At 46.4% G+C, this 26,371-nt stretch overlaps 1 protein-coding gene across 1 annotated transcript in view; it reads right to left on the reverse strand.

Moving 5' to 3' along the window:
• Positions 1-6,398: 6,398 nt before the first annotated feature.
• F13A1 (coagulation factor XIII A chain) overlaps positions 6,399-26,371 on the reverse strand; it is a 136,695-nt gene continuing 116,722 nt past the window's right edge. Inside the window, exons 12-14 of the mRNA XM_060110217.1 lie at positions 24,381-24,541; positions 12,420-12,556; positions 6,399-6,552 (exon numbers count right to left, since the gene is read on the reverse strand). Coding sequence (XP_059966200.1) covers positions 6,399-6,552; positions 12,420-12,556; positions 24,381-24,541 — 452 coding nt within the window. The remainder of the gene's footprint in view (positions 6,553-12,419; positions 12,557-24,380; positions 24,542-26,371) is intronic.

Raw genomic sequence — 26,371 nt, forward strand, 5'->3', positions numbered from 1 at the left:
TGCACAAGAACGTGGGCCCAGCTTTGGCACAAAGGTTCTTGTAGAGGAGAGTCTGGGCAGGAGGATGGCAACTCATTATGACCACTGGTGAGTACTCAGGACATGTTTCTAGAGGGCAAGACTGGTCTAGGGCCACTGCCATCAACTGTGGCAGGAGAGTGACATTTCCTATGTTCATGGCTAATTTCCAACAAATCTTTATTAGGCTGTTAGGCTGCTTACCTGTAGCAGTGGCCATAAAATTTGGGTTTAGGTATAGCTAACATAAAAATAACTTAACTTTATTTCATTTTGTTTCACATAGTTAGAGGTAAATCAGAGTTGACCTGTGTGCAAATCAAGGCATTTTAAGATGTTCAGGGAGAAACAATGGCATGTAGGTTTGTGACCAGACTCGTTAACTGTCCCCTGGTACTTCATTGGAAAGCTGGGTTGGTGGGGTGTTAGGGGAACTGACATCTCTTCGAGGTTCTCAATGGAATGGTCCTATTTCCTAAGTTTTTGTGAAAGAGCAATGCCATCCTTCATTGTTGTGTCTTCTCTCTCATCTTCAAGTTATCCCTAGTGGTATCTAACCAGATATTGATGGAGACGCGGGTGAGGAAAGGCCTAGAAAATCATAGCTTCAAAGTCAAGGTCACCTGCAATGCAGTAAGATATAACCAGAGCACTTAGCCCAGCGATCTCAGAAAGGAGACCAACTTACTGATTAATGTTCTTCCTGCTTGAAGGAAATGCTCAGTGTTTTGATCTTTATCTTTCCTATCCAAAAAATATACAGAGATATAGAGATATAAAGTTTGTTGTTAACTTTAATCTCCACACATTTGAAGAGATCTAACGTGTGTCCTCCCAAGTCTAATAGTTTAAATATTGCCAGTTCCTTTAATTCTTCCTTTTAAGCTATGATGGCTTTGTTATCATGTCTGGCACCTTGGAGAAGTAGCTGGAAAGCTGAGCTCAGCTAGGATGGTTGACCAGAGCATCTACATGTGGTTTCTCCAGTATGGCAGACTCAAAGAAGCTGAGCTTTCACATAGAAGCTCAGGACTTCCATGGAGAGGATTTCAAGAGACAAGAAGTGAAAGCCACCCGTCTCCCTGGGTCTGAGAACTGATAGAGTTGTTTCTACCATATTCCATCGGTCAAAGTGACAGGAGAGTCAACCTAGTTCAAGGGGAGGGCAGGAAAGGTGGATCACATCTCTCAGTGGAAGGAGTGACAATGATTTTATGGTTATTTATATTCTACCATCATAAGATAACAAATTCTGATTGCAATTTTTTCGTGCTATACTTCCCCATTGCCTAAACTTGCTCAAACCAGAAAGAAGAGAAAAGAGTACTCTTTTGTGTTACAGGCACTTGCTTTTACTAATAGGAAGTAGTCATTAGGACCCCTTATGTTTGAATTAGTTTCAGGGTGGTGAAACATTGCTTAGATAATTACTGAAGTCCTAGAACCATAATTAGTGTGAAAATTAATGGGAGTTTATGAATTGTATTAGCAGCAAGCTTGTCAAGCATCTTTTAAAAATGTCCATTGTCTTTGAAGCTAGAAGATCTTCCCAAACTCCTGGCAATTGAGGTGAACAAAATTTCCTAGTAACTTTTCTTGCTGCAACTGAGGTGCTTTTTTTCCCCCTTCTCATTTATTTATGTGTTTGTTTTTATAGAGTGATTTCTGACAGACACATTCAGAAGATGTTGATGTGGTTTTCTTGCTTTCATTCCTCTGTAGAGGCTTATGGGGGTAAAACTGAGTCGAACTGAGCTGAGGTGCTGAGAGCAGAGGGAAGCTTGTCCCGAGGGGAAGGAGTGTCTCTGGAAGCAGTGGGCTCTCGTGGGTACAGCTTTGCCTTTAGGACAGAGGTGAGCACGGCCCTAGGGGGCAAGATCCTGGGCCTCTAGCAGCCCCTGCCTCTGGTAGTAGGGATGCTCACATTTTACTTGGATGCTCAAATTTTAGCATCTAGGAACTTGCCTGTCACACACTTGGATCCATTTGTGAGACAGATGTCTCCCCTGACACACTTCCTCTCCCACTGTATCCACTTGGGCCCTAGCACACCTCATTTCCCATCCCTGAACCCAAACGTAGCCACACCCCATCGTCTACCCTCCTCCCTGACCTGAATGGGTATTCTACCCCATACTCACTTGTCCTTCCTGGACCCACCGTAGTTTTTAGCTCTGAATCCAGTTTTTGATCAGCAACTTCTTCTAACCTTTCTCCACAACACAGCCTAGAAGGAACAAAGTCTAGTTCCTGGAAGTGCTCCAACTCTGACTCGTACCGGCACTTCTGTGGCTAAAATTCTGTAGCTATTTACTAATGAGTGATCCCATGAGTCATTATGATGTGAATACAAAGAGCGCTGCCTCTCCTTGCTGGATACTCACAGTCCCCGCAGACCAAGGTAACTGCAGTTCCCAAGAAGAGTCGTCCTCTTTCCCTCCTCTAGGCTGTTACCTGAGCTCTTCTCTGTCTAATGTTCTCCAGCTTACCTCCTTTCTTTTTGTTTTTTCAAGATGCAACTTAAATCTTTTCTCCGTTATTCTTGGAGGTACTAGGGGATGTTTTTCAGGCATCTTTTTCTCTTTATTCCCATGGTACTCTAGATATATACCTCTATTAACATACCTATCCCCATCTGATTACAGATTGATAAATACATACTTTATACATATTTTATCTATTTATCTCTCTGGCTTCCCATCTGGTGTTGTGAACTCTCTCTGGGTAGGGGCCATGGGCTTTTTATCTTTGAATCTCTAGTATGATGCTTACTGTTCAATAAATACTTGTTGAATTCATGCTTGCATACAATAATTAATGTGTGATGGATGGTTGACTGGATGGTTGGAATAGAGGATGGACAGGTGGTTGGAATGCTGGCAGGCTGGATGGTGGGAGGATGGCTGGAGGTAGAAAAGATGAATAAATGGATGGTTGGGTGGGACTATTTTAAAATAACACTGGAAGCATGTTCATCAATGATAAATTTACACCTGGACTTTGTGACTTTTGATGGCCAACGAGTCTATAGCACAAACTCCGTTTCACCCCATATTCCTATTACAAATGTGTGCATTTTTTATTTGTTATTATACTGCAACTCTTCAAAGAGTATTGAGTTGGTTTTAATTCAGTATTCTTAAAACTCCAGGAGATAGGGCCTCCCTGGTGGCGCAAGTGGTTGAGAGTCCGCCTGCTGATGCAGGGGATACGGGTTCGTGCCCCGGTCTGGGAGGATCCCATATGCCGCGGAGCGGCTGGGCCCGTGAGCCATGGCTGCTGAGCCTGCGCGTCCGGAGCCTGTGCTCCGCAACGGGGGAGGCCACAACAGTGAGAGGCCCGCATACCGCAAAAAAAAAAAAAAAAAAAAAACTCCAGGAGATAAAATGAGATTTAAAGAGCGTACAGTAAAGCAGAGGCTGATTTCACTGCCTGCTCCCACCCCAGCTTGATTTGCCTCCATGCATGGCTTCCTAGGCCTTTTTAGCGTCTTCATCAACAGGTTGGAAATAATAATATTTACTCTTTTAAAGGGTTGATACAGTAAAATTATTTGAAACACAATCAATTCATACAATCTCTCTCATTTCTCTCTTTCTCACTCAACCATCTCTCTCTTTATCTATCTATCTATCTATCTATCTATCATCTATCTATCATCTATCTATCTACAGCTTTGCATGTGTTGTTTTTAAGGCTTGCTTGGTATACTCCCAGAAGAACCTTGTGAAAATAAAAGTATTGTTACCCCTCTTTAGTCATCGAAGCTATAAACACAAATAAGGATTCATTCAAAGAATAGAGGACTGGGCTTCCCTGGTGGCACAGTGGTTGAGAGTCCGCCTGCCGATGCAGGGGACACGGGTTTGTGCCCCGGTCCGGGAAGATCCCACATGCCACGGAGTGGCTGGGCCCGTGAGCCATGGCTGCTGAGCCTGCGCATCCGGAGCCTGTGCTCCACAACAGGAGAGGCCACAACGGTGAGAGGCCCATGTACCGCAAAAAAAAAAAAAAAAAAAAAAAAAGAATAGAGGACTATAACAGGCAAAAACTAGACTTTAGAGTCTCTGCTGCTATCTGAGATACACTGCTTGTTACCAGTGCTAAAATATGATTTTTAGAGCCACAGCATTATTACACAGTGTAGAGTCCCAGTTGTCAAAGGGGATGGGCTGGCTCTAAGGTAGGTATGGCGAACAGGTTTTATTTTGAGTGCCAACTCCTTATCAGTTGGTAATAGCTGCTTGGAGTACTGTGTACAGAAGGATCCTGAGGCCCTGTCTAAGATGCAATTTTTCAGTGATGTCTGCCATGAATATAGGACCTCCGATACATATCTGTCATATATTTCCCATCTCTGTTCTAAGACCACAAAGTGTGTCTGTTATGATAGGTATTCCTGCTGGCTTGTCCACTGAGTCACCATAATGATTCATGGGATTATTCATGAAAATGTATCTACAGAGATTTTGCAGTTTCTGGAAACTGATTTTTGAACCAAACTTGCTCCTTTGGTGCATGAGGTTATTGAAATGTAGATAGAACAGTGAGGAAAGCTAACTGTAACATCATTACCCATTCGAGTCCTTTTCTCTAAAGGAGAGATGCTTGTTTCACTATCCAGGGTGGGTTATCTACTGCTAAAGAAGGGTGGTTTCTTGAGCAGCTGTGGTTAGTAACACGTTGTATTGAAAAGCAAAAGTGTTCACTTCTGTGCAGATGCAAATACAATCAGATTAACTTTATTTTAAGCTTTGATTACATTCTAGTTAATAAGAATATACTATATTAAGCCAGTTGAACAGTCCAGCTAAATGCATTTCAGTTTAGAATTGAGTATGGGAAGGCTTGGCAAATGCTGGAAGATTACTTAGTACAGTTAGGTATGATGTACCTATAGAGGGGACCAGCTGACCCTCATGGATTCCTGGTGCTGAAGGTTCAGGAACAGTCTCAAAGGCTTAGAAATGTGCTTGTAGAGACCAGAGAATTTCACTGGGACGTTTCCCCAGCTTCCTTCTCACTGTTCATCTTTTATTTTCTTTTCTATCTTTCTTTTCTTTCTTTCTTTTCTTTTCTTTTCTTTTCTTTTTTTGCTAAGAAACACAGTCTACTGACCTAAATCACATTCTAGGCATATCAATGGGTAATTTTGACAATAAATCAGCCTTGCAAATAAATATCAGATAGCCTTATCTGTTGGAACCTTGGAGCCTAATATAAATGATGTCAGCGTCCTCTGTCACTGGGTGTGTGGTAGCGCAGGCAGTTTGCAGGGTGGAGTCCATATTACCTTGTAGCACCTGTGTGCCGAGCTGAGGTCTCAACACGGGTGATGTGAAGGACAAGACAGTGAGTGGGTGCCCATCCTTCCACATGTCTGGTCACTAAATCCGCCAGCTTCTCCGACTTGTTGGGTTTATCCCATCTCTAAAACTGTATCTGGACCTGTGTCATTGTGCAAAGGAGATGCTTTCAGAGAGACAGGTGAAGTATAACTACTAATTAAAGAGACTAATTCCTCATCCTTACTTGTCCCAAGTCGGCCTCGTCACTTTCTAGTACTACAGCCCCCAAAGGGTTAAAGTTAGGGCTAATGTTTCCTGCTGATCAGGCCACAGCGTGACAACTCCTATAAAATGCACTATAAAACTACATTATTTAATAGATCTGAGTATTGCACCTGCTTTCTTATCTCCCCTTAGGTGATTAAGTGTTCCACAAATGCAATTTGTTAATATGGGGCCACATCTTCTCCAAGGTAAATCTGTGAAATTTGGCAGGCAGTAGCTTTGCTTGCAGGTGCAAGATGAAAGACCTTTCCCTGGCTTTGCCAAGAAGAAAAATGATGCTGCACTCAATTCTGGGGAAAAATATTCTGACACAGAGGATAAAACTGATTCCAAGAAAGGGGAATAGAATTCTAGGGCCCAAATCATGTGCTGGCCTCCTGTTTGGGGAGTACATTACCCTGAAAAGGCTGAGCGGGGGATGAGCAGCCCTGTTTTACATGAGGCCAGGTATTGAGCAAATCCCCTTTCTAAGGGAAGTCCTCTGATACTTGGAGCTGCAGCCATCTGAGATGAGAAATGATAACTTTTACTCTTATGAGCTATGAGAGCTTAATTAGGGCTTAATTAAAGCTAATGCTCAGAATCCTTTGGAAGGTGAAGCGATTAAAAACTAACTTCCACATTGAATAACCACACTGAAAAGTGTGTCTTCAAAATACGTGGCATCACCATTCTGGGGCTGTATCCAGTCCTGTCTGGCTCTTCACAGCTAAGTTAAAGCAAGAGCTGACTATTTTTGCATTAGAATTTCCTTAGCCAAGACTACAAGAGGCCAAGTGCTCGGGCCCATCTCAGGCCCCTGTGCATCTACATAGACGGTCGTCTCTGAATCTGCAAGTCCAGCTCGCCGTACACGTGTCTCAAGTGGTCACTGGTCAAGCTGGCCATCAGCTTCCGAGGGCCAGAAACCCAAGGCCGACACACCTCCTCCCATTTCACGGTGGAGTTGGGCCGGATTTCCCTGAAAGGATGGAAGAGACAGGAAAGGTTTTATGCTCCAGAGAGGCAGATCCAGTTTCCCACCTTGACCAGGAAGCAGCGAGGCCCCTGCCTGAGTCACAGGCTCTCTTTCTTTTGGTTGATGGTGGTTGGAAGACGGAAGGGTCAGGGTGGCTGATTTCCAGTGACCACCCGAATGAGGCCCCTAGATGAGGCTCAGCCAGAGACAGCCCCGTGGGTCCTGGTTCCTTCCACACGGATGCATCAGCTGGCCTTCTGGTGGACGTGGTCCATGCAGTGTCTGGTGGAGCTGAGCTGAGCACCCGGCCAGCCGTGAGTCAGCTGAACTTCAGCTTATCCCCAGGCTTCCACAGTAACCTTGAGGACATGACTGATCTCCCTCGGTTCATTTGCGGGCTAAAGTGCCCTCCTGGGATCAGACTTCTCTCTGAACCCCCAGCTGCCTTTACTGAGGTCCTGACGCTCTAATTGGTTCTGGTCAACCCCTTTGGGATAGACCTGTTCCCAGGCCCACGATCTGGAACATCACCCAGCCTGCTCTGTAATTCATAATCCTGTTTCAACCAATTGATTTTGGTCCCTTGCCCACATACCTTGCTGCTACGCATTTGTTGCTGATCCCCTAATCCATCCTGATGCTGGGGCCTTCAATGGTCCTGCTTTTCCTCGTCCCCTGCGGCCATGCTTTGAGGTCTTCCTAAGCGTCATGGCCAAGCCCAGCCCAATGGATGACGAAGTCAATCAGGGTGGGGAATTTAGGCTTCTCTGGAGTATTTCACATATACCCACCCCCCCAATGTGATATAAGCTCAGGAGGAGATTACATGCAGGTTTTATATGTATGATAGTCCCCTGAGGTGGACACTATTCGACAAATTTTCTAGTTAAGAAAAATGAAGGGATTAAACACGGGAGGTGACATTTCCATGGTCACACAGGTGTTAATGGGCAAAGGCAAGATTTGGACCCAAGTTCATCTGTTTCTAAAGCACATGATCTTCCTACTTCTCTAAACTATATTTCATCCTGTATCCTCCAATGAAATGCCTTTTCCGACCACTGTGCTTGCTTTTTCATGTCTGATTTCTCAAATGAGACAGATGTCCTTTTGTTCAGTATTGAGAGCTTCCTGCAGGTCTTGTTATTGGAGGATTCCTGGTCTCCGCTCTCTGACTCAGGCCAGGCATGCGCTGGGCAGCTTTGAGTATAACCCTTGGCCTGCACTTTTCTGGGAAAGCATCAGGGATTTGAATGGAGACCACCATGCATGTCTTAAAAAGAGAGAAAAGGGACCAGACTCTTTTTATGGGGTTATTGGGGCACAGCATGTCAGAGTTGGAAAGGACTTAGAAATCACTTCATCCGACTGTCCCATTTTACAGACGAGGACTCTGAGGTCCTAAGGAGCCTGTGGAATCCTCCACAGTCACAGACCCTGGAAGAACAGAGACACACACACTGGGGACACAAAGAGGGTGCTCAGAAATGAAGAATGTGTTGTGCAGAGGAATTTGGTGGGTAGATCCTTAGACCCCTGGGCACTTCCTACGAGCTCCACGGGGTGGCCTGGGAACTAAAGGAGCTGACGGGAACACTGTGGCTTTGAACTGGAGTGGTGGTGGAGGGTGGCACAGAAGGGGACTGTCGGTGAGTCTAGAGTGGTTCAAAGGCCTCAGCTACAAGAGCCCCCATTTGCCCTTGGAGGTCAGGGCCATACAGCATCACTTTAGACAGAGCCAAAGCGAAGGAGAAATATGAGGCCATCCACCCGTGCTTGACCTAGTGTACATAAAGTTAGAATCCCATGATATCCACAAAGATCACTAAAACAATATGTATTTTATCTGGCTGCATGTATACATCCTCTGGGATGAAAAGGGGAAAGGCTCCAAATCTTAGAAATCTAGCTGCTAAATAAGAAATCCCTTTACCCTTGTATCTGTGGCCAGTGAATTGGGAAATGCCTCTAAGGCTAGGGGACTCCTCTCTCTAGGGCTGCTCCAGGCACTGGTTCTGAGAGTCTCAATGTCTCAATTAATTTGTCATTAGTTCTTAATTTTTGTTCTTTAGAAATGAGGCTATATAAATTATCTTATTGAGTTATAGAAAAGCCAAATTATGTGACAAGTGCACACCCAGAGCCTACATATAGGAGCATTTTTCCAACTCAGTAAATTACTTTTATGATTCAAGGTTTGAAAAACGCTGAGCTCACTGTGGGTTTCCTCACCTGTAGAAGGACACTATGAAATATTGAAAAGGGTGTGGAGAGGGTGGGTGAGTTAGTATTTGTGCTGCGCTTAGAACCATGGCAAGATGTGGTTAAATACCACATATTAGACATATGTTGCTGCTGCTGCTTTGCTATTATTATTATTATTATCACCATCACCTTTGTGGTCATCATTTTCTGCCTTAACTCCCTGCAACATAATTTAGGAAGGTTCTTCTGGCTTGTATGCAGGGAAACAATTCTCTACCCTTAACTTAAATAATCTTTTCAATATGAATATAGGTTTTTAGATATTTATTTCTCAGTAGCTGTGCTGTTTTTACCCTGATCCATTCATTCTTTCTTCCCTGGTTTCCCCAAGTGATCCATCCAGAACATTTTGCAAAAGAGCTGTCCCGCTTAAGGATATGGCCTGAGGCCTAGAGTGCAGGCAACTCCCTCAAACAGAAACTGTAAGCCCTGAGCTTTACTTCATTATTTGGTCTAACTCATAAACACGTCCTCGTAATGATATTCATCCATGTATCTATGCCCACTCATGAGCATCACTGAAGATACTCATACGTGAAGAGACACATGCATGCCTAAGTATGCATTTATCTACAGAAAAATGCATGCACAAAGAAAGAAAAAAATCATGTCCCCATCTTGCTAAGGGGAGTATAAAAAATAAATAAATAAAATTCAAAAAAAAGTGGAGTAATACTGGAATAATCCTATATTCCCAGGGATAGATGTTGTGATAAATGATTCTCAGTAACACGCTGAGCAATGAAGATACGCCGGCCATTTATCATCTTGAGCACGAGCAGGCGTAGGGGATTATTACCACAATAAACTGCAAGTATCTATGGTTTGTCCTCCACGTGTCTAGCCCTCTGTCCTACTTGAAAGCCTCAAAATTTAAAACAAAATCACAAAGTCGGAAAACTTTTCTCTTAAAATAACTTACGGAACCTCATCATTTTTTAAAGAGAAAAATGAATCTGGAAGATGAATTATTTGATGTTGCAGAAGTAGCAAGTGCAGAAGCCGGACAGCTGCTGGTCTGTGGGAGCAGCACCTCCGCACATCTGAGGAAGGTGTGGGGAGGTCGGGGGGAGAGCAGTAAGGTAAATCATTTTGGAGTGGAGTTGACTATGTCCTGACTGAGGAATGGACGTGGCACCACCTATTCCTCGCTCAATTCCCTGCTCACTAGCTCCCGCCTTCCAGACTCTCTGCTTGGAGCTCCAGACTCCCTAAGGCCTAGGGCCCTTGAGTGGGCAGGTGGGGTGGAGACTCCCTTGACTATTCAAGGCGTGGATCTGAGAAAGGAATACAGTCTTGTGAAGGGTTCTGGTTCTACAGAATTGCACTTCTTAAGGGTCCAAGTTGTTACATTGATCTGCCGCTCTTTGATCAGGTCTTGGCAGTATAGGGTACACTGCAGTGTTTCAACCATCCGAAAAGATGGTTGTGGGTGCTGGCTGGCTCAGGTCTGGGCTGTGAAGGTGTGAGGAGAAATCAGGAGGAAACAGAGAAACCAGTGGTCTCTCCGAAGTCCCTAGTCCACCCTAGGTCATAAGTATTTTCTATGTCAAGTTATTTCCAATTTTTGACAGTCTCTGAGAAATAAAGCTTCCCTTGCTTTGGAGAGATCCACCCTCTGGATCTGGATCCCCATAAGAGATTGAGGACCTGGCTCTCTGTCTGTTACTGATCTGCCATAGACCTGTGCGTTGAAGGTGATTACTGATAGAGCCAACGGCAGACTGCGGGCGGGACATTTGCTTTGTGTCCACCGTGTAGGGACTGGCCTCTTCCATCATTTCCCCAGTTCACTCCCCTTTGCCCTACCCCAATGTCAGATATTAACAGTAAGAAATGCACCTGGACACTCAACCCCCTTTGAGCCCTGTGTCTCCTAAGTGGTGGGTCATTGCACTGTGCTAGGATTCATCTTTCTTCTAATACACAGATTATCTCCTCCCTTGCATTGGTTTGGGATCAAGGTGGAATTCTTGCACAGCCAAGGTGTCAAGGTGGCAGGAGGTTCTGGCACCCTCAGATGAGGCTTGTTGGAGAAGGAAAAATTGGCTACAGCAGGGGGCTGTTTTAAAGAAGAAATGTGTTTCACTTTACCTGAATGATTCTTGCATCTGATTTGAGTGGGAAGGTGTAAGAATGGGTGAGTGAGATTGTCGTTTCTGATGAAAGCAGGGCTAGCTCTACTGACCTCTCCCTCTAGCTGGGGTTGATTTCTAATTTATTTTTTTTTCTTGCAGCTTTCCTATTAGCACAGGAAGGTTGTTATGTTTTGTGCTTGCATTTTTTAAAAAAGCACTCAAATTATTTTCTCTGTTGTCTATTGCATCCTCCAGCATCAGGTACCTCTTAAATGATGGGATGCAGAAGCTGTGAGCACTGTAATTTCAAAGAAATGCAGCGAACCTCTAGTGCACACATTGTCTTTAAAGGTGCTTCAGAAAGGGTGAGAGGTCTTGCATTTGTCTCACAGACTCCGAGCGGGGTAGCTCCCATAAAGGGCATTGGGGAAATTCCTAACATATCTGGGTCATAAGGCAGTTTCCAAATCCCTGCACCTCCTTTTTTATACCTTAGAAGGTCACCCCACAGGAAATATGCTAGATTGATTGATGCTGACAGGGACTTCTTTGCGGTAGAAATGAAAGTAATAAACCTCAAAGATTGGGATGCATTCTGGGTGTCACACTTTAAGAGGAGTACTGACAAGTTGGAGGATGTGGCCAAGGGCGGGAGCCGAAACCACGTTAGCGATGAGGGGAATGAAGTCAGTGTAGGAACAGAAAAGACGCAAGGAAGACTGGACAGCTTCTTGCAAACATTTGCAAGCCATTAAATGGAAGACAAATGTGCCTTACTCTGTATACAGGTCCAGATGATGGGGTTAGGATCATCAGTGGATTGAAAGGTGGAATTGTTTTCTAACGACCAGAAGTACCTGAATACAGAATGAGCTGTCCTGTTGGGTGACACTCTTTGTCAGTAGAAGTCACAGAAGCTGAGAACTGTAGGGCACAATCTAATGGCGTGAGGTGTGGAAGAAGCAGAGCCTCATTCGTGTTACTACAGAGCGCAGGGTGGTCGTTGGTCCCTTGAATAGGGAACCAAGTCTAGAACTCTCTAGGCTCACCTTTGTTCTACTGAAAGCAACAGTTCTAGAGAGAGGGTTGGTAAGATCTTGGAGGTGGGGTTGGAAAGAAAGGACTCATGAAAAGGGACATCTTTCAGCGTGATACCTCCGTAAACACGAGAAGAATGAGTACACGAGGAAGAACTATGGCAAAATTCTTGAACTTCGGGATCTGCAATCAGCCAGCCACGTCTGGATGTTGGCTTCCTTCTATAAAATGCACAACTTGGGACAAACCAGTCAACCTCTCAAAGCCTCAAATTCCTCCACCACCAAAGGGAGCTAATTATAGTGCCCACCCCACTGAGGTGGTTTTAAGGATTGAAAGATGGAAGCGCTGGTCAAAGCAACGCTGTGCTTTTGGAGGTAGCAGCTTCTCAGACATGTTCGCTGGGGATTGGATGTGAGTTTGGAAAACATGGAGAGAGACAGAACTTCCTACAACCCCACCTCACCTCCCCACTTTCCCAGCACTCACTGGAACATCTTCCTTTTGGGTTTCGTCACTCCAGGGCCATCCAGGTAAATCCAAATATTTTTCAGAGTTTCTTTTAAAGGATTGGTGAACTCAACGATCACAAGCATGTCAGAACCTACTACCTGAGCGCCATGGACCTAAGAAGTGAATTGGGAGAGAGAGAAGCTCCTTAGCAGCACATAAAGCCTCTTTATGCTCCCCTGTATTTTAACCCTCTTTACTTTTTCTTCTGTGTTACAGCATGGCCATTTTTTGGCAAGGGAACCAGTGCGATGAGGCTATCGCTTTGACTGGGGGATACCTATCGAGAAAAAGATGGGACAATTACTAATTAGAATCACACTCGTTTCCCCATTATAAAAACCACCCTAATTAGAATTCAGGTGAACGGCCGTGGCCCCCAGCTGTTGTTTTCAGCAGGAGGTGGAAGTGCATCTGGTGTAGCAACGGCTTTCCGTGGTGAGGGCAGCCAGGCGAACTCTGCTCCTGGAAGGGGTTCAAGTTTCCTGCCAGGACAGGAGGGATCCCTGAGTTCAAGAGGAAGAAAACACTCCATGGGGCCCGCGCCTTCTTACTTGGAGGCACTCTACAAAGAAATAGGTCTGAGGAGGGAGGCCTCACCGTTGAACTTGAAGGAGAGGAATCTGGACACTAAAATAGGCAAAAGGGACTTTCCCTCTGCAGCCACAGCATCTGTGTCCAGGAGGCTGTAAGACTTTTTGTGGTGAGTTTATCCATCACAAGTCTCAGAAGTATTGGGTATTTGTCAAAGTGGCCAGAGTTCAAGGACACCTCCAACGCTTACTAGCAGTGGGGACTTGGGTGACTTTCCAACCTTTGTGAGACTCAGTTTTCTTGTCTCTGTAACAGGACTGACGTTCCTATGGGGTAATCTATGTAGAATGCTATTATTATTGTTGTTTTTATTATTAGTTCTTATGCTGTGTTCACGATGTACCACACACTTGGGACTATAAGCTTTCCTAACACCAACACGACGTGCTGGAAAATGACCAGGGAGCTATAGTATTTGTTTGTTCATTTAGAGGCTTTGTATGCCAAATGGTTGGGTGTGTATAAGCTCTAAATAACTTGGGAACAAGATAATAACAATAGTTCTTCCATCATAGGAAAGGAGTAGGTTGAGTTAATACATATAAAGCAGCTAACACAATGCATGGCACATTGACAAAGTTTCAATACATTATAGCTCATAGTTTTTTGGATTAGCAATACTTGGGGTAGTTTGCTCTATTCACCTTATTTTAGCCCACTTTCAACTCCAGTATCTAGCTGGTGTCCAGTAGATATTTGTTATATTAGGTTGACTGCTTAAAAATGAAATTTATTGGTTGTTTGAGTTTTCTATACATCAACCCAGGCACTATACTGCCTTATTTTTTAAGCGGTCTATAACACAGGAAAAATCATGTGGAAATGAGCCTTTCTCACGAATAGAGGGAAAGAGGAAGGACATTGCCCAGAGAAGAAGATTCTTGCTCACTGGCTCTAGTGTTAAGAATTAGAACATTATGGCTTTACTCTTTTTTTTTTAACATCTTTATTGGAGTATAATTGCTTTACAATGGTGTGTTAGTTTCTGCTTTATCACAAAGTGAATCAGCTATACATATACATATATCCCCATATCTGCTCCCTCTTACATCTCCTTCCCACCCTCCCTATCCCACTCCTCTAGGTGGACACAAAGCACCTAGATGATCTCCCTGTGCTATGCGGCTGCTTCCCACTAGCTATCTATTTTACATTTGGTAGTGTATATATGTCCATGCCACTCTTCCACTTCATCCCAGCTTGCCCTTCCCCAGCCCCGTGTCCTCAAGTCCATTCTCTACGTCTGTGTCTTTATTCCTGTCCTGCCCCTAGGTTCTTCAGAACCTTTTTTTTTTTTTTTTTAGATTCTGTATATATGCATTAGCATACGGTATTTGTTTTTCTCTTCCTGACTTACTTCACTCTGTATAACAGTATCTAGGTCCATCCACCTCACTGCAAATAACTCAGTTTCGTTTCTTTTTATGGCTGAGTAATATTCCATTGTATGTATGTGCCACATCTTCTTTATCCATTCATCTGTTGATGGACACTTAGGTTGCTTCCATGTCCTGGCCATTGTAAATAGTGGCTTTACTCTTTAAGACATGTTGATGACTAAATTTATGTCTATGAGATTTTAAAAAATCTATAAGAAAAATGAAAATTGCAACCAATTCTCCATGGTCATTACATTCAAATCTCCACCCGCTAAGGTGGGATGGGTGGAGAGCTGGAAAGAGGAGTCGGGGTGGAGCAGACACTGATTATGGTGGTGACAACTGCAGGTGTCACCTACAAAGCATGGATTGTATGCCAAGCAATGTGTCTCAGTGGTCCTCAACCTGGCATGCACAACAGAATGTAAATTTGGTTGAATTTGTGGATACTCAACCTGTGGATATGGGTTTTGGTATCTGCAGGGGTCCTGGAACCAATCCCCATGGATACCGAGGGATGACTGTATAAAAGTGCATTATTAGAATACTTTACATAGAATCTTTGGTTTAATTCTCAAGTGCATCCAACATATTTTTCCTAAGTTGAAAAAAATTTCAGAACACTTTTTGGTTTCTAAAAATACAAGATAAAGATAACATTTACAAAAACTGTCTAAATTGGAGAAAGTGGGACTGGTTTAGAGACACTATTGGTGAAAGTGTTTGCTATGATCACTTTGATTTTGGGGGAAAATATTTTGGAGTCATCTGCTTTCTTCGTGGTATGCTATTGAGATTACGGGGACAACTTCTTAAAAATCTGATAATAGCTACTGATCCTTCCTCCCATGGACAAACACAGTGACAAATACAAGATACATACACTTTGTAGGTAGTTTTAGGGGGTTCACTACAGACCCAGGATGTCTATCCATGGCCCTCAAGGGGCTGATGGGCTCCAAGTTAAGGATCCTTTACATACTGGCAGGCTACCTCTACAGGAAGATTCTTCTGCTGTGGAAAGCAAAGCGGACCCTTCCAGGTGACAGATGGCAGAGATAAGGAGAATTTAGTATTTGAAAGGCTGGCCCAGGGTTTGGGCCTTCAGAGATAGGCTTTAGATCTGAATATGATTAGAAGATGAAGCCTTCTCAGGTAATTTCATGTGTCATGCCTAATCAGTTTGCTTCCAGATATGACCCCTGGTATTAGCTGCTGGCACGGGTATATAAATACTTCTCAGCCTTCCCTGATACTGGAGCCTGAAGGAGGGGGCCCTTCTCAGGTCGTAGAGTGTTTCTTTTGCCATTAACGAAGACTCGTGTCCCTTTTCTGACACTGGTCTCCTGCACCCGGATTTAAACGTCTTTAACCTGACTGCTGAGATAATAGCGAAACTTAGAAACGTGAACCAAACCAAATATAAAGCCTGCCCAACACCCAGCATCACTGTCTTCTGCTTAGGCAATTTAAGTGGAGGTATTTCCTCCCACTTTCAAGGAAAATGGAGCATTATACATAGTATTTTCATATTATGTGTTGATTTAAGTGGTGTGCAATTCACAGTGTGTGTTCACTATAGAGAAGACCAGCCATTACCTGGACCAGAGGAAAGGATGCAGCATATGTCATACTCAGTGACATCAAATACTTTTGCATCTTGATTTTTTTCAATATTCCATTTAAAATATTTCTGTTTTTTTATACCGACATAAAATATGACGCTTTTTCAAGTTAGACACCTTTTACCGATATTGACATACTGAGTTCTTGTCTTTTATGCTGTTTCATAATGATCAGTATTCTGTTTCTTTGATAAACAAGAAAGTTACTAACACACACACACACACACACACACACACACATTTTGGAGGAAATTACTTTTAGGAAATCACAAGCTCTCTTCCATGGGGTATATGCTTTATAATATACATAATAACTGTATTCAAAATCAAAACTGAAATGAAGGAAGAAGTGTGAGAAAGAATAAACCTAGTTGTCAATGTAATTCACATGATTTATTAGTTCACCTCACAGCCCTTACTTCAAGTGTTGTCAATCATGGATTCCGTGAATTAGTGGAAAATGATTTTTCCCCTCCTCCCCACCCTACGGTCACTGCTGGTAATAAGCAGTTGCTTGTTTGTAAACCGCTTCACCAGCACCGGCATCACTGTTGCTTCTCACTAGCCCACTTAGGTTAGCCTTGACTAAATAATGCACATTTTTTTTTTACGACGGTCAGGTTTTACGACAGTCAGGCAATGTTCTAAGTCTGCACCGTCCAATGTGGTAGCCACCAGCCACAAGGGGCTATTTAAATTTAACTGAATTAAAATGAAATTAAATAAAAGTTCAGTTCCTTAGTTGTACTAGCCACAGTTCAAGTACTCAGCATCTACACATGTCTAGTGGGTATTATATTGGAAGGTTCAGATTTAGGGTATTCCCGTCATTGTAGAAAGTTCTACTGGACGATGCTGCTAAGTGTTTTACTTATATTAACTCATTTAATCCTCATGACCCTATGAGGTAGACGCTATGAGAATTCATTTTACAGATGAGGAAAGTGAGGCACAAAGAAGTTAAGTGACCTGTTCAAGTTCACACAGCAAGTAGGGGAAGCGAGACTTGGATGCAGACAGCCTGGCACCAGAGTCACTGCTTAACCACCTGCTGTGCTGACTCTGATAAGTAACAACAATAATAGCGACTCACATTACTTTTAGTGTTTACTTAGGCATCCTGCTCATTATCTTGTTATCTTACATTATCTTGTTTGATCTTCTATGGACTTGGCAGTGGACATTAACATTATCCCCATTCTACTGATGTGAAACTAAAACTTAGAAGACAAACAAAATCCCCAAGTTACAGAGCCAGTAAGTTGGCAGGACCCAGATATGAATCTAGGTCTTTCTGACTCCAAAGCCTTTATCTTTAAGCACTACATACACTGTCATCTCTGACAGCAGAGAGGCAAAAATAGAAACCTTTTCTGCTGAGAATAGTTTTTTTTTTCCTGAGATCCACTGAAGAATCATTTGCAGGGTTACCTTTTGCCATCACTAAACTGCCAGTTGAGCACAGTGATTACAAGTCGATTCTGCACTAAATTTGAAAACATATATATTACTGCTCAGCTCCTTCTTTTTGACTTTATGGGGAAAGAAGCAGATTTCTATGCCAGAGTAAAATGTGACAAGGTAGACTTGAGGCCTTGATATACTGTATTACTTGATGATCATAGGATGTGCTATTTGGGGTAAAGATAGAGACATCATTTAAAAACAAAGAGCCAGTAGCTGAAGCACACTGTGCTCATGTGACAAGGTAGATGAGATTTGTTATTCTTTTTCTTTTTTTTTGCGGTACGCGGGCCTCTCACCGTTGTGGCCTCTCCCGTTGCGGAGCACAGGCTCCGGACGCGCAGGCTCAGCGGCCATGGCTCATGGGCCCAGCCGCTCCGCGGCATGTGGGATCCTCCCGGACCGGGGCACGAATCCGCGTCCCCTGCATCGGCAGGCGGACTGTCAACCACTGCGCCACCAGGGAAGCCCAGATTTGTTATTCTTGTTGTTTTACTTGGCTTCTGTGTGAACAGGAGTGCACGGAGAATGGGTTTTAGGTGCCCCAGTTACCAGTGGTTCTTGTTTTCATTCTCAAGTGCAGGTTGTTCCATAGCTGTGCTGAGAGGGAGGGGGAAATGCTCCCCTTCCAGTGGAGGCCTCGCTCACAGAGAGTCTGGGACGTGCTCTCCTGGCCAATGGAGTAACCCACTGCCTGATCCTCCGGGAGCAACAGAGGATGGAGGGAGAGTCAGCTATCCAAGCATGTCAAGCCATGGCTGGTGGTACCCTGTCTGGGACCCTCCCCAGGTCCGTGGACTTCACCTGCTCAGAGCGCCTCATGGTGGGGCCTCACAGACAGACTTTGATTTTCTCCACAGATGGCTTACGGCAGTGCTGAAGGCACCACTGTGGTGGCCGGGACGAAGACAGTGACCATGGTTGGGGCACGCTGAGGGGAAAGCATGCTGGGCTCAGGGTCTGAAGACCAGGGACCACTGCTGTGTGTCCTTGGGCCAATCACTTGAACTCTCTGGGCCTCGGTTTCTTACGAGGTTCTTGGGAAGGTTCAACGTGACATCGTACATGAAGCGATCTGGCAGAGCATCTGCAACATCGCAATTATTGACTCTAAATGCCATGGAGGTCTGAAGGGAGACAGTGCTGCCAGGGTGACCAGGAGGACTTCCTCAGCCTCAAGGTCCCCCGTGGGGAGTGATGTGGATTCGGGTTCTCAGATGCCGGAGCCGAGAAGCACAAAGGAGAGAAGCTGGCAGCCTCCACGGACACTTTCTAAAGAGACGTGGAGAAGCCCACCCCCCGTGCCCTGCTCCAGCCTCCCACTGAAGGGCTGTGGACACGGCAGGGTTGCGTCCTGGTGACTGGAACATGTGTCAGAGTCACGGAGAACCCACGGGAGGCCAGGAGGGAGAAACATGCTCGGTGGGAAACATGGCAGGAGAAATGGTTTAGGGGTTGGGGTTCGGGATAATTAGAACACAGAGTTTTGCTTTCATTTTCTGCCTTGATGGAAAGTTTCAGATATTTAGGCTCCCACAGAAGGAAGTGAGACTGCAGTTAAGCCTCACAATGTACCTGGTGGCTGTCAAGCATTTGGGGATGCTCACTATTCCTCAGGTGGTTCCCCAGTTTTAACCTGTCCTCCGGTTAAAAAGCAAAACAACATATGAACTGGGATGTTGGAGGAGCAGGGCCCAGGCATCCGCCACAGCATCCCTCCTCCAGGCTCTTCGAGACCGGCCCCCCTCTCAGGAGGCTCCCACAGGGAACAATGCACATGCTCAACACCCAGGGGTCGGTTTCAATGCCACCAGGTGAGCCTTGGCCAGAGGGCCGCTCCTGCCCTGAGCAAGTCTCAGGGGCTTGACTACAGAATCCCCGGCACAGAGAGGACTGGGCGGGGAGGGAGGGAACCAGACTGGTGCCAGCAGCCACCGGTCCTGGCAGGGGCTAAGCATTCTCAGCAACGGCCCAGATTTAGTCCTTAACAACTTTGTGTTTTATATATGATTGCAGTTAATAATGGGACTAGTATTATGAGTGTGTTATTTTGCAAAAAGGGACAGGGAAGTCCAGAGAGAGAGGATGTGTGTGTGAGAGAGAGAGGAGAAAGAAGGAGGATGAGAGGAAGAAGGAAAGGGAGAAAGAGGACAGGAAACTTGGTGGTGGCTACGCCGGGTGACAGAAGCTGACAGACGCTGGTCTTCATCACGGACTTACTATGATCAAGGTACCGTGTTACACCCTTTATGAGGATTATTTCTATTATCCCTCCCAGCAACCCAACAAGGTCAGCTATATTACTGGACCCATTCTACATCTGAGTTGTTGAAGAATTAGCCCAGAGCAGCCCAGGTAGAATTAGGAACCTGGGATGTCAGGGTCCAGCCATCCAAGCCCTTGCGCTGGGGGGCTTCTCTACAGAAGGGGCTGTAAGGGTTCCCCCCACCCCTGTGTTCCTGCTCTAGTTGACTTGGGTGAGGACGTGAAAACTGTGAAAGCTTCACTGCTCCCCGAGACTGGGAGGAAGCCACCGGTACGCTGCCCCCATGTCACACACCACGACTCCTGCAAACCAGCCTCTAGCCGGCAGACCAGCTGAATTCCCTCTGTTGCCCCCATCCCCTCCCCCAAATAGCCGTTCCTTAAACATCAAAATGCTGAAGAATCTTTTCCTGACTTAAAGCCTCTTAACAACAATCAACACGTGGGAAGGCAGAGACAAATTCTATGTCTGATTTTAATAAAATATACTTTTCTCATCAAAATATTTTGATAGTCTGGGAAAAGAGATGTGTGCTCATTAAAGTTTAATGACTGTCTCTCCCTGCCGCTTTCCATATGAGGATCACACACGGTGACTCATGCATGGTGAGTGCCGGGAATAGTCAACTGGGGGCACAGTTTAACCCAGTTCCCATATCTGTGCTCACAGGGACGAATGCAGTGCAAGACTGGGTCCTTAGGATGTAAGGACGTGTCCACTGGCCTAACTGCTTTGGTTGACGGTGATGTGGATCCAGACAGGTGGGCCCCATCGTGGTCCAGGTTGGTGTCTATTTGCTCTAGAAAGGCAGCTGGGTAAGAAAAGCTGCAAACTAGCCCTCAGGCAGCTCCAGCCCCCAGGCTGAGCCGGGTCTCCCAGGAGACAGTGCTTTGGGCAAAGGCTTTGAAGAGAGGGGAGAAAGGCAAGAGGTTCCGACTCCTGGGAGGTCGGAGTTGACAGTGATGTTACATTCATGCTCTAGAATCTCCACTGAAGCCCCCCTGTTCACAGATCAGTTAGGAAGCTCTCATCCAAACCTTTTAGCCTCACCTCAAAGTGGCCCCAGGCTGCCTTGCTCGGTCTCTCTTCACTAGTCACCTGCTTCCAGCCTGCACTCCCGCTGCGGCGGCTTCCAGCTGCTCCCCACACCGCCCTTGGTTATGTTTTTTTTTTTTTTTCCCTAGCATCTGGAGTGGTTTCTCCATCCATCTCTACCTGCTGAATGTTATCCACTCACCAAGGATCATCTATGGCTCTACAGCCTTAATCCTTGACACCCCACTCCACTCCAACTCCTGTGATCTCTCCTCCCTGGAAACACCAGGCTGTTTGGTAAGTGCAGACACCAACTTCTATTCTGGTGAAAGTTCCAGCGTGAGAGCAACGTAGCCGAGCCATTACCTGTACAAGCTTGCAGGTCAGTAAGATCTGGGTTAGAAGCTTCCTTCCCTCCCTTATCAGGCAGGTGATCACAGGCAAGTGGCTTGTGAGCAGTAACAAGGACAATACCAACAACCAACACGTACTCGGCGTTGACCGTGAGCTAGGCATTAGGTACCCATTATTTCGTTTTACACTCACAACAGCTCTATAAAGTAAGACTTGCTATCGTCTCTGTTAAACAGCGGAGAGAACAGGAGCTAAGAGACAGTAAGTGATGCGTCCAGGGTTACACAGCTAGTGTGTGGAGGCAACAGGCTTTGAGTTCAGATGGTTTGGTCCCAGAGCCTGTGTTTTGACCCCCATGCTACAGGGCACTGCCCTCTCTGGGCCTCTCAGATTTCTCGTCTGTAAAATGGGTACAATACTGCCCACCTCATAGGGTGGAAATGAGGATTACATAAGAGAGTACAGGAGAAGCATAAGAGCATAGACCTCAGTACTCAGAGCTACTGTCATGGTCAGCACTGTGCGCCGGTCTCCCCGCCCCCCGACTCCTGCCTGGGAGTCGGGGGGATCCTGCCTTCCTGACCCTTGTCTCTCACACCCTCTCATCCTGTGCCTTCATCATAGTGACCTTGGGAGCTTCTGTAAGCTGTGGGCCGATCCCAGGCTCAAAGAGATGGACCAAGGGTTCTAGCGTTTTCTTAGAACCCGGGGACATGCGTCCCACGTGGTCTGGACCTCTGAGCCACGGTGCTTTTGTACTTTCACTGCATTTAGCTTCCTCTCCAACTCCTGTTTATGCAGTTTATTGGACTTCCGCCCCGAGGTCTCCTGGGTAACACTTGTTTCCATGTATATTTCTTTTCTCCTCCCCTCCCCTCCTCCCTTCCCCGCTCCTCCTTTTGTCTGTGTCCTCTCTCCCTGCAGTCGCTTTCAGGATAACTGCCCTCTGGATACCCACGGTCCGTACCCCATGCCTCCAGTAGACTAACTAGCATCCTGGCCGCCAGTCCATTAGCCGGTTTCTGGAGTTGGGGCCTCTCACAGCTCAGGGACACCTGGGTGACTTTCAGGGTGTGAGGGACTTTACCCAGGAACACCTCTTCTGCGGCTCGGATTCAGTCTGTCCTTGGGGCTAATACAGTTCATGAGGTTAGTGGTTAAGCGACCGCTTCTATGAGAATACTCCTGCCTGCTTTCCTGAGCACTCCTGGACCTGAACGGAGGCCAGAATTGCTACCTCTCTCCTGCTGGAGTCCCAGTCAAATGACCCTACCCTCTAAATGCATTACCTCTAAGAACTGCCTCTTTGACACCCTTATGGAAATTGAAAAACAACACAACACAAAGCAAAAACCCCACACGACTCTTTGTAAAGTACACCCTCCCCATCCAGGTCACTTGAACCACAGGAGAAGGGATTTGGGCTCTGCCCGTGGGGAGTTAAACTGCTCTCTGAGTAAACTCGGAAGATGACTAGTCAATAATCCTTCAATTAATGAGGTCTAAAAGATGAAAGTTATCAGTTTCCTGTATTCATCCAGTTTATTACCAGCGGTGCAATTAAATTCTATTTTATGCTGGGGTTGGAGCACTTCCCAGCTGGGGAGAGCTCTCTCCTGCTCCCTTCGCGGGGACAAGCTGTCAGTTCATAATTAGGTGAGCGTGTGGGCCTTGCCTCTGGTGGGAAAGGTTCCGAGGTTGAGCTCCTGAAGCAGCGGGAAAGGAGGCCTCCCCCACCCAGCCTCCGGGAGAGGCCTGCGGGGCACTGCACATGTCCCAGGAGAGCCCGCCAGGAGGGCAGTCGCCACATGGCGGGTGGGCAGGGCGCCCCGGTCACGGCACCAGCGCCTTATGCTCGGGGGAGAGGCAGCTCCTCTGCAGGGACCCCAGTACCACTTCTCTGTTCTGCATTCGTCCCTGTTCTGCCTGCAGACCTGCACCCCTCACTCTTATGCTGTCTCTTAAGGCCTCTTGTGTAGGTGGTGCTGTGATGGGCCTGTAGCAGGTGACCGGGGTGAAAGAACCGAGGAGGCGTGAAGATTCAAGCCTTCCTAGAAAAGGAGGGCCTGGGGTTCTCCTCCTCCGGGGCCCTACATGTCGGCCTGGTGGGACTCATCGTACAGTAGCCCTCAAGGGCCGTCCACACGGCACTGGACCCAGGGAAGGCTGCCATTTTGAATGCTACATAGCATTATTAGCTTTACAAGTGTTTCTCAGCGAACGATTCAGAAGAGACACAAGGCCTACTGCTCCCTGCCCACTCATTGTCAACACCCCACCTCTAGATGCTTTAAAATATGAGTGCCTCTAAAATTTTGATTTACCCACCACTTTAGAGGAATGCATCTTTAGGTCTGTGCTAATCACTCAATCACTTGGAAAGGTCTCCAAGCCCTGGATAAGGCTGACATGAGATGTCACACTCCAAGAACCCTGATGGAGGCCTGGGTTTCTGCTCCCAGGGCAGGCGGTGTCTCGGGGATGCCTTCCCCTTTCACCCATGCTCACCTCTCCACTGCCAAGTGCCTTTGAGACATTTGGACAGAGAGTTCTGGCGGCTAATGGGGAGACAACGTTAAAACTATTAGCCAAACGGGCAAAAAAGGCCCTCTGGTGATAGAGGTCAGAGCAATGGTTGTCTTGGTGACGGAGGAGAGAGTGAGGGACTGCAAAAGGCGTGAGGCAGATTTCTGGGCTGTTGGATGTTACAAATCCTCTGTGTCTGCATCTGGCTGGTGGCTGCCAGGTGTATACCCACATGACAACTCATGATCATCGCGCTGACATTTCGGTTTGTGCATTCTACTGTATACAGTGATAGCTTCACGGACAACAGCACAGTCCAAAACGCAGCTGGGAGGGGATCCAGGCGGCTTCTCTTTGATGCTGTGCCTGACCTACTTTATTCTGGAGACACTGAGTTTCAAGTATCTGTATCCTTTACACATCTCTATCTTCCTCCACAAGCGTGTTTATACCCCCAGGTTATATTTATATCTGCAGCCACATCTATATATTTAAATCTGGAGAGGAGAGAAAAGTGTTATATGTGCATGTCAGTGTATAGGGTGGTTTACTTCTTTCAAAGAACAGGAGGATTCCTTGGATTCCTTTTTTTTTTTTTTTTTTTTGGAGCAGGACACACTTTCACACACACACACACACATATTTATAAACACTAACAAACTTGCCTTTCTCCCTCATCTGAGATGCTAACACTGACCTTGATGATGACCTTGGGGACGGTCAGCACAATGGACTTCTGCTTAGCCAGAACATCCTTGGTCTCATTGACACGGGCCGTGACAAAGAAGTGTAGGAACGCCTGCTCCAGCAGCTGGCCCATGTATTCGCCCGCTTGGATCAGCACCTCCTCTTTCTTGACTGGCAGGAGGAAAAAAAACATGGCGACGTCAGGACCTGGGGTAGGAGCTGCTTCACTCTTCCCTGAGGGCCCCATCTTTTCCACGATAGCACTGTCTCCACCAGGAACACACACAGGTGAGGGCAAGTGGAACACAGAGTCCATCAGGGACAAGAAGCTCTCCGGCTTCTGGGGTAAAGAATGTGCTGGAAATTTCACATTCAGTAAAGTCTTCCTAGAGAAAACGTGTCAAATTTTCCCAACAGTGCTTTTGCTGTTGTAAAATGCAACGTGACAAAGAGGTTTAAAATCAAGGACCAAGGGGTTTTAGCTGTGGCTGTGGTGACATATGTGGGGCAGTGATGTCCACGGCCACCGTGCCGCGTGCCCTCCTGTGATAAGAAACATCTCACGCGCCACGGGCCACGCTCGAGCAAAGCTGTCAACGACCTAAACCTTTTCCTTGATTCCTTTGCTCCACACTTTCTCTCCAGCTTGTACTGTACCAATCTGACTTGATTTTTCTATTTAAGAGAAAGAAGCAGTTGAAACCAGTTTTCACCGTAGGCATGCAACTCTCTCCCACCCCTTCTGCTATTTGCAACTTAAAAGACCTCTGTGGTCTCAAGGCACCGACAACGTGAGCATTTAGGGGTTGGGGAGGAGCCAGTGAGGATGACAGGTGGAGGGTGGGGCGTGGTCCTGGCACCCCTCTGCTCACCATCCAGGCTGAGGACGGGAATCCTGTCTTGCGGCTCTGACCGCAGCCGTGAGGTTCTGTTTGGCTGCACTGCCCAATTTCTCTCACTCTCATTTCCCAGAGCCCAGGATTCTTAAGGGCAAAGGGGCAGTTCTCCTGCCGGCCGAGCCCGGGCCTGAGCAGAGCCAGGGGCCTCCATCCCCCTGCATGGAATCGAACGTCCCCACCATGGCTTCCCTGCCTTTGGCCAAAGATTCCTCCTTCCGGTGGAAGTTATCGAAGGAAACAATTCCCAAGGTTGATAGTTTCAAGTGCAGGGGGTGGGTCGTCTTAGAGCTCCCTCACGAGCGGCCGTCCAGGACCCAGGACGGAAGACCCTGGGGGGTGAACTCCAGGGCACAGGGAGGCCTCCTGCCTTTTGGGCTCCCAGACGACAGTGCATCAGGCCGTGCCAACCGTCTGCCTCAAGGTCTCCGCATGGATGAGTAGGTGCTGTGACCACCCAGTCTTGGCTTTACCCCACAATCACTTAGGGACATTGAAAAACCTGCCCTGTTGGATCCCACTCCAGGCCAATTCAATCAGAATCTTGGCGGCTGGGGCCCAGGCTTTGTTTTAAAATTCTGCAGATGAGTCTTACGTGCAGCGGGGCTGAGAAGCACTGCTCAACACCTAGGGGGACCCGCCCTTTCCGCCCCCAGATCAGCCCTGTAAGAGCCTGACACCGGTTCTCTAACCCCACCCACACTTAGGGAATCAGGGTCTGTATTTGAATATGATGCTCAGATGGTACATATTCAAGTTTGAGGGGCTCCCAGAGATAAGAGATTGTAGCAGGAGATGGGGCGGTGTTAGGGTAGAATTCGGTGGACTTAGGCGGTCTCCGTTTTGAAACTGAAAGTCTTGCGCCCCAGAATGCACTCAATTCCCGGCAAAATGGAAATTGATGGCAAAATGGAAAGGATGGTCATCCTAGACCAGTGGTTGTCAACGGGGTGCAATTTTGCCCCCCGGGGTGTTTAGTAATGGATGGAGATGCTTTTGGTTGTCACAACTGGAGGTTGTTACTGGCATCTATTGGGTAGGGGCCAAGGATGCAGCTAAACATCCCACAACACACGGGACAGGCCCCGTAACAACTGTCCAGTCT

Source organism: Mesoplodon densirostris, chromosome 10 (genome assembly GCF_025265405.1).
Source record: "Mesoplodon densirostris isolate mMesDen1 chromosome 10, mMesDen1 primary haplotype, whole genome shotgun sequence".
Lineage (NCBI taxonomy): Eukaryota > Metazoa > Chordata > Mammalia > Artiodactyla > Ziphiidae > Mesoplodon > Mesoplodon densirostris.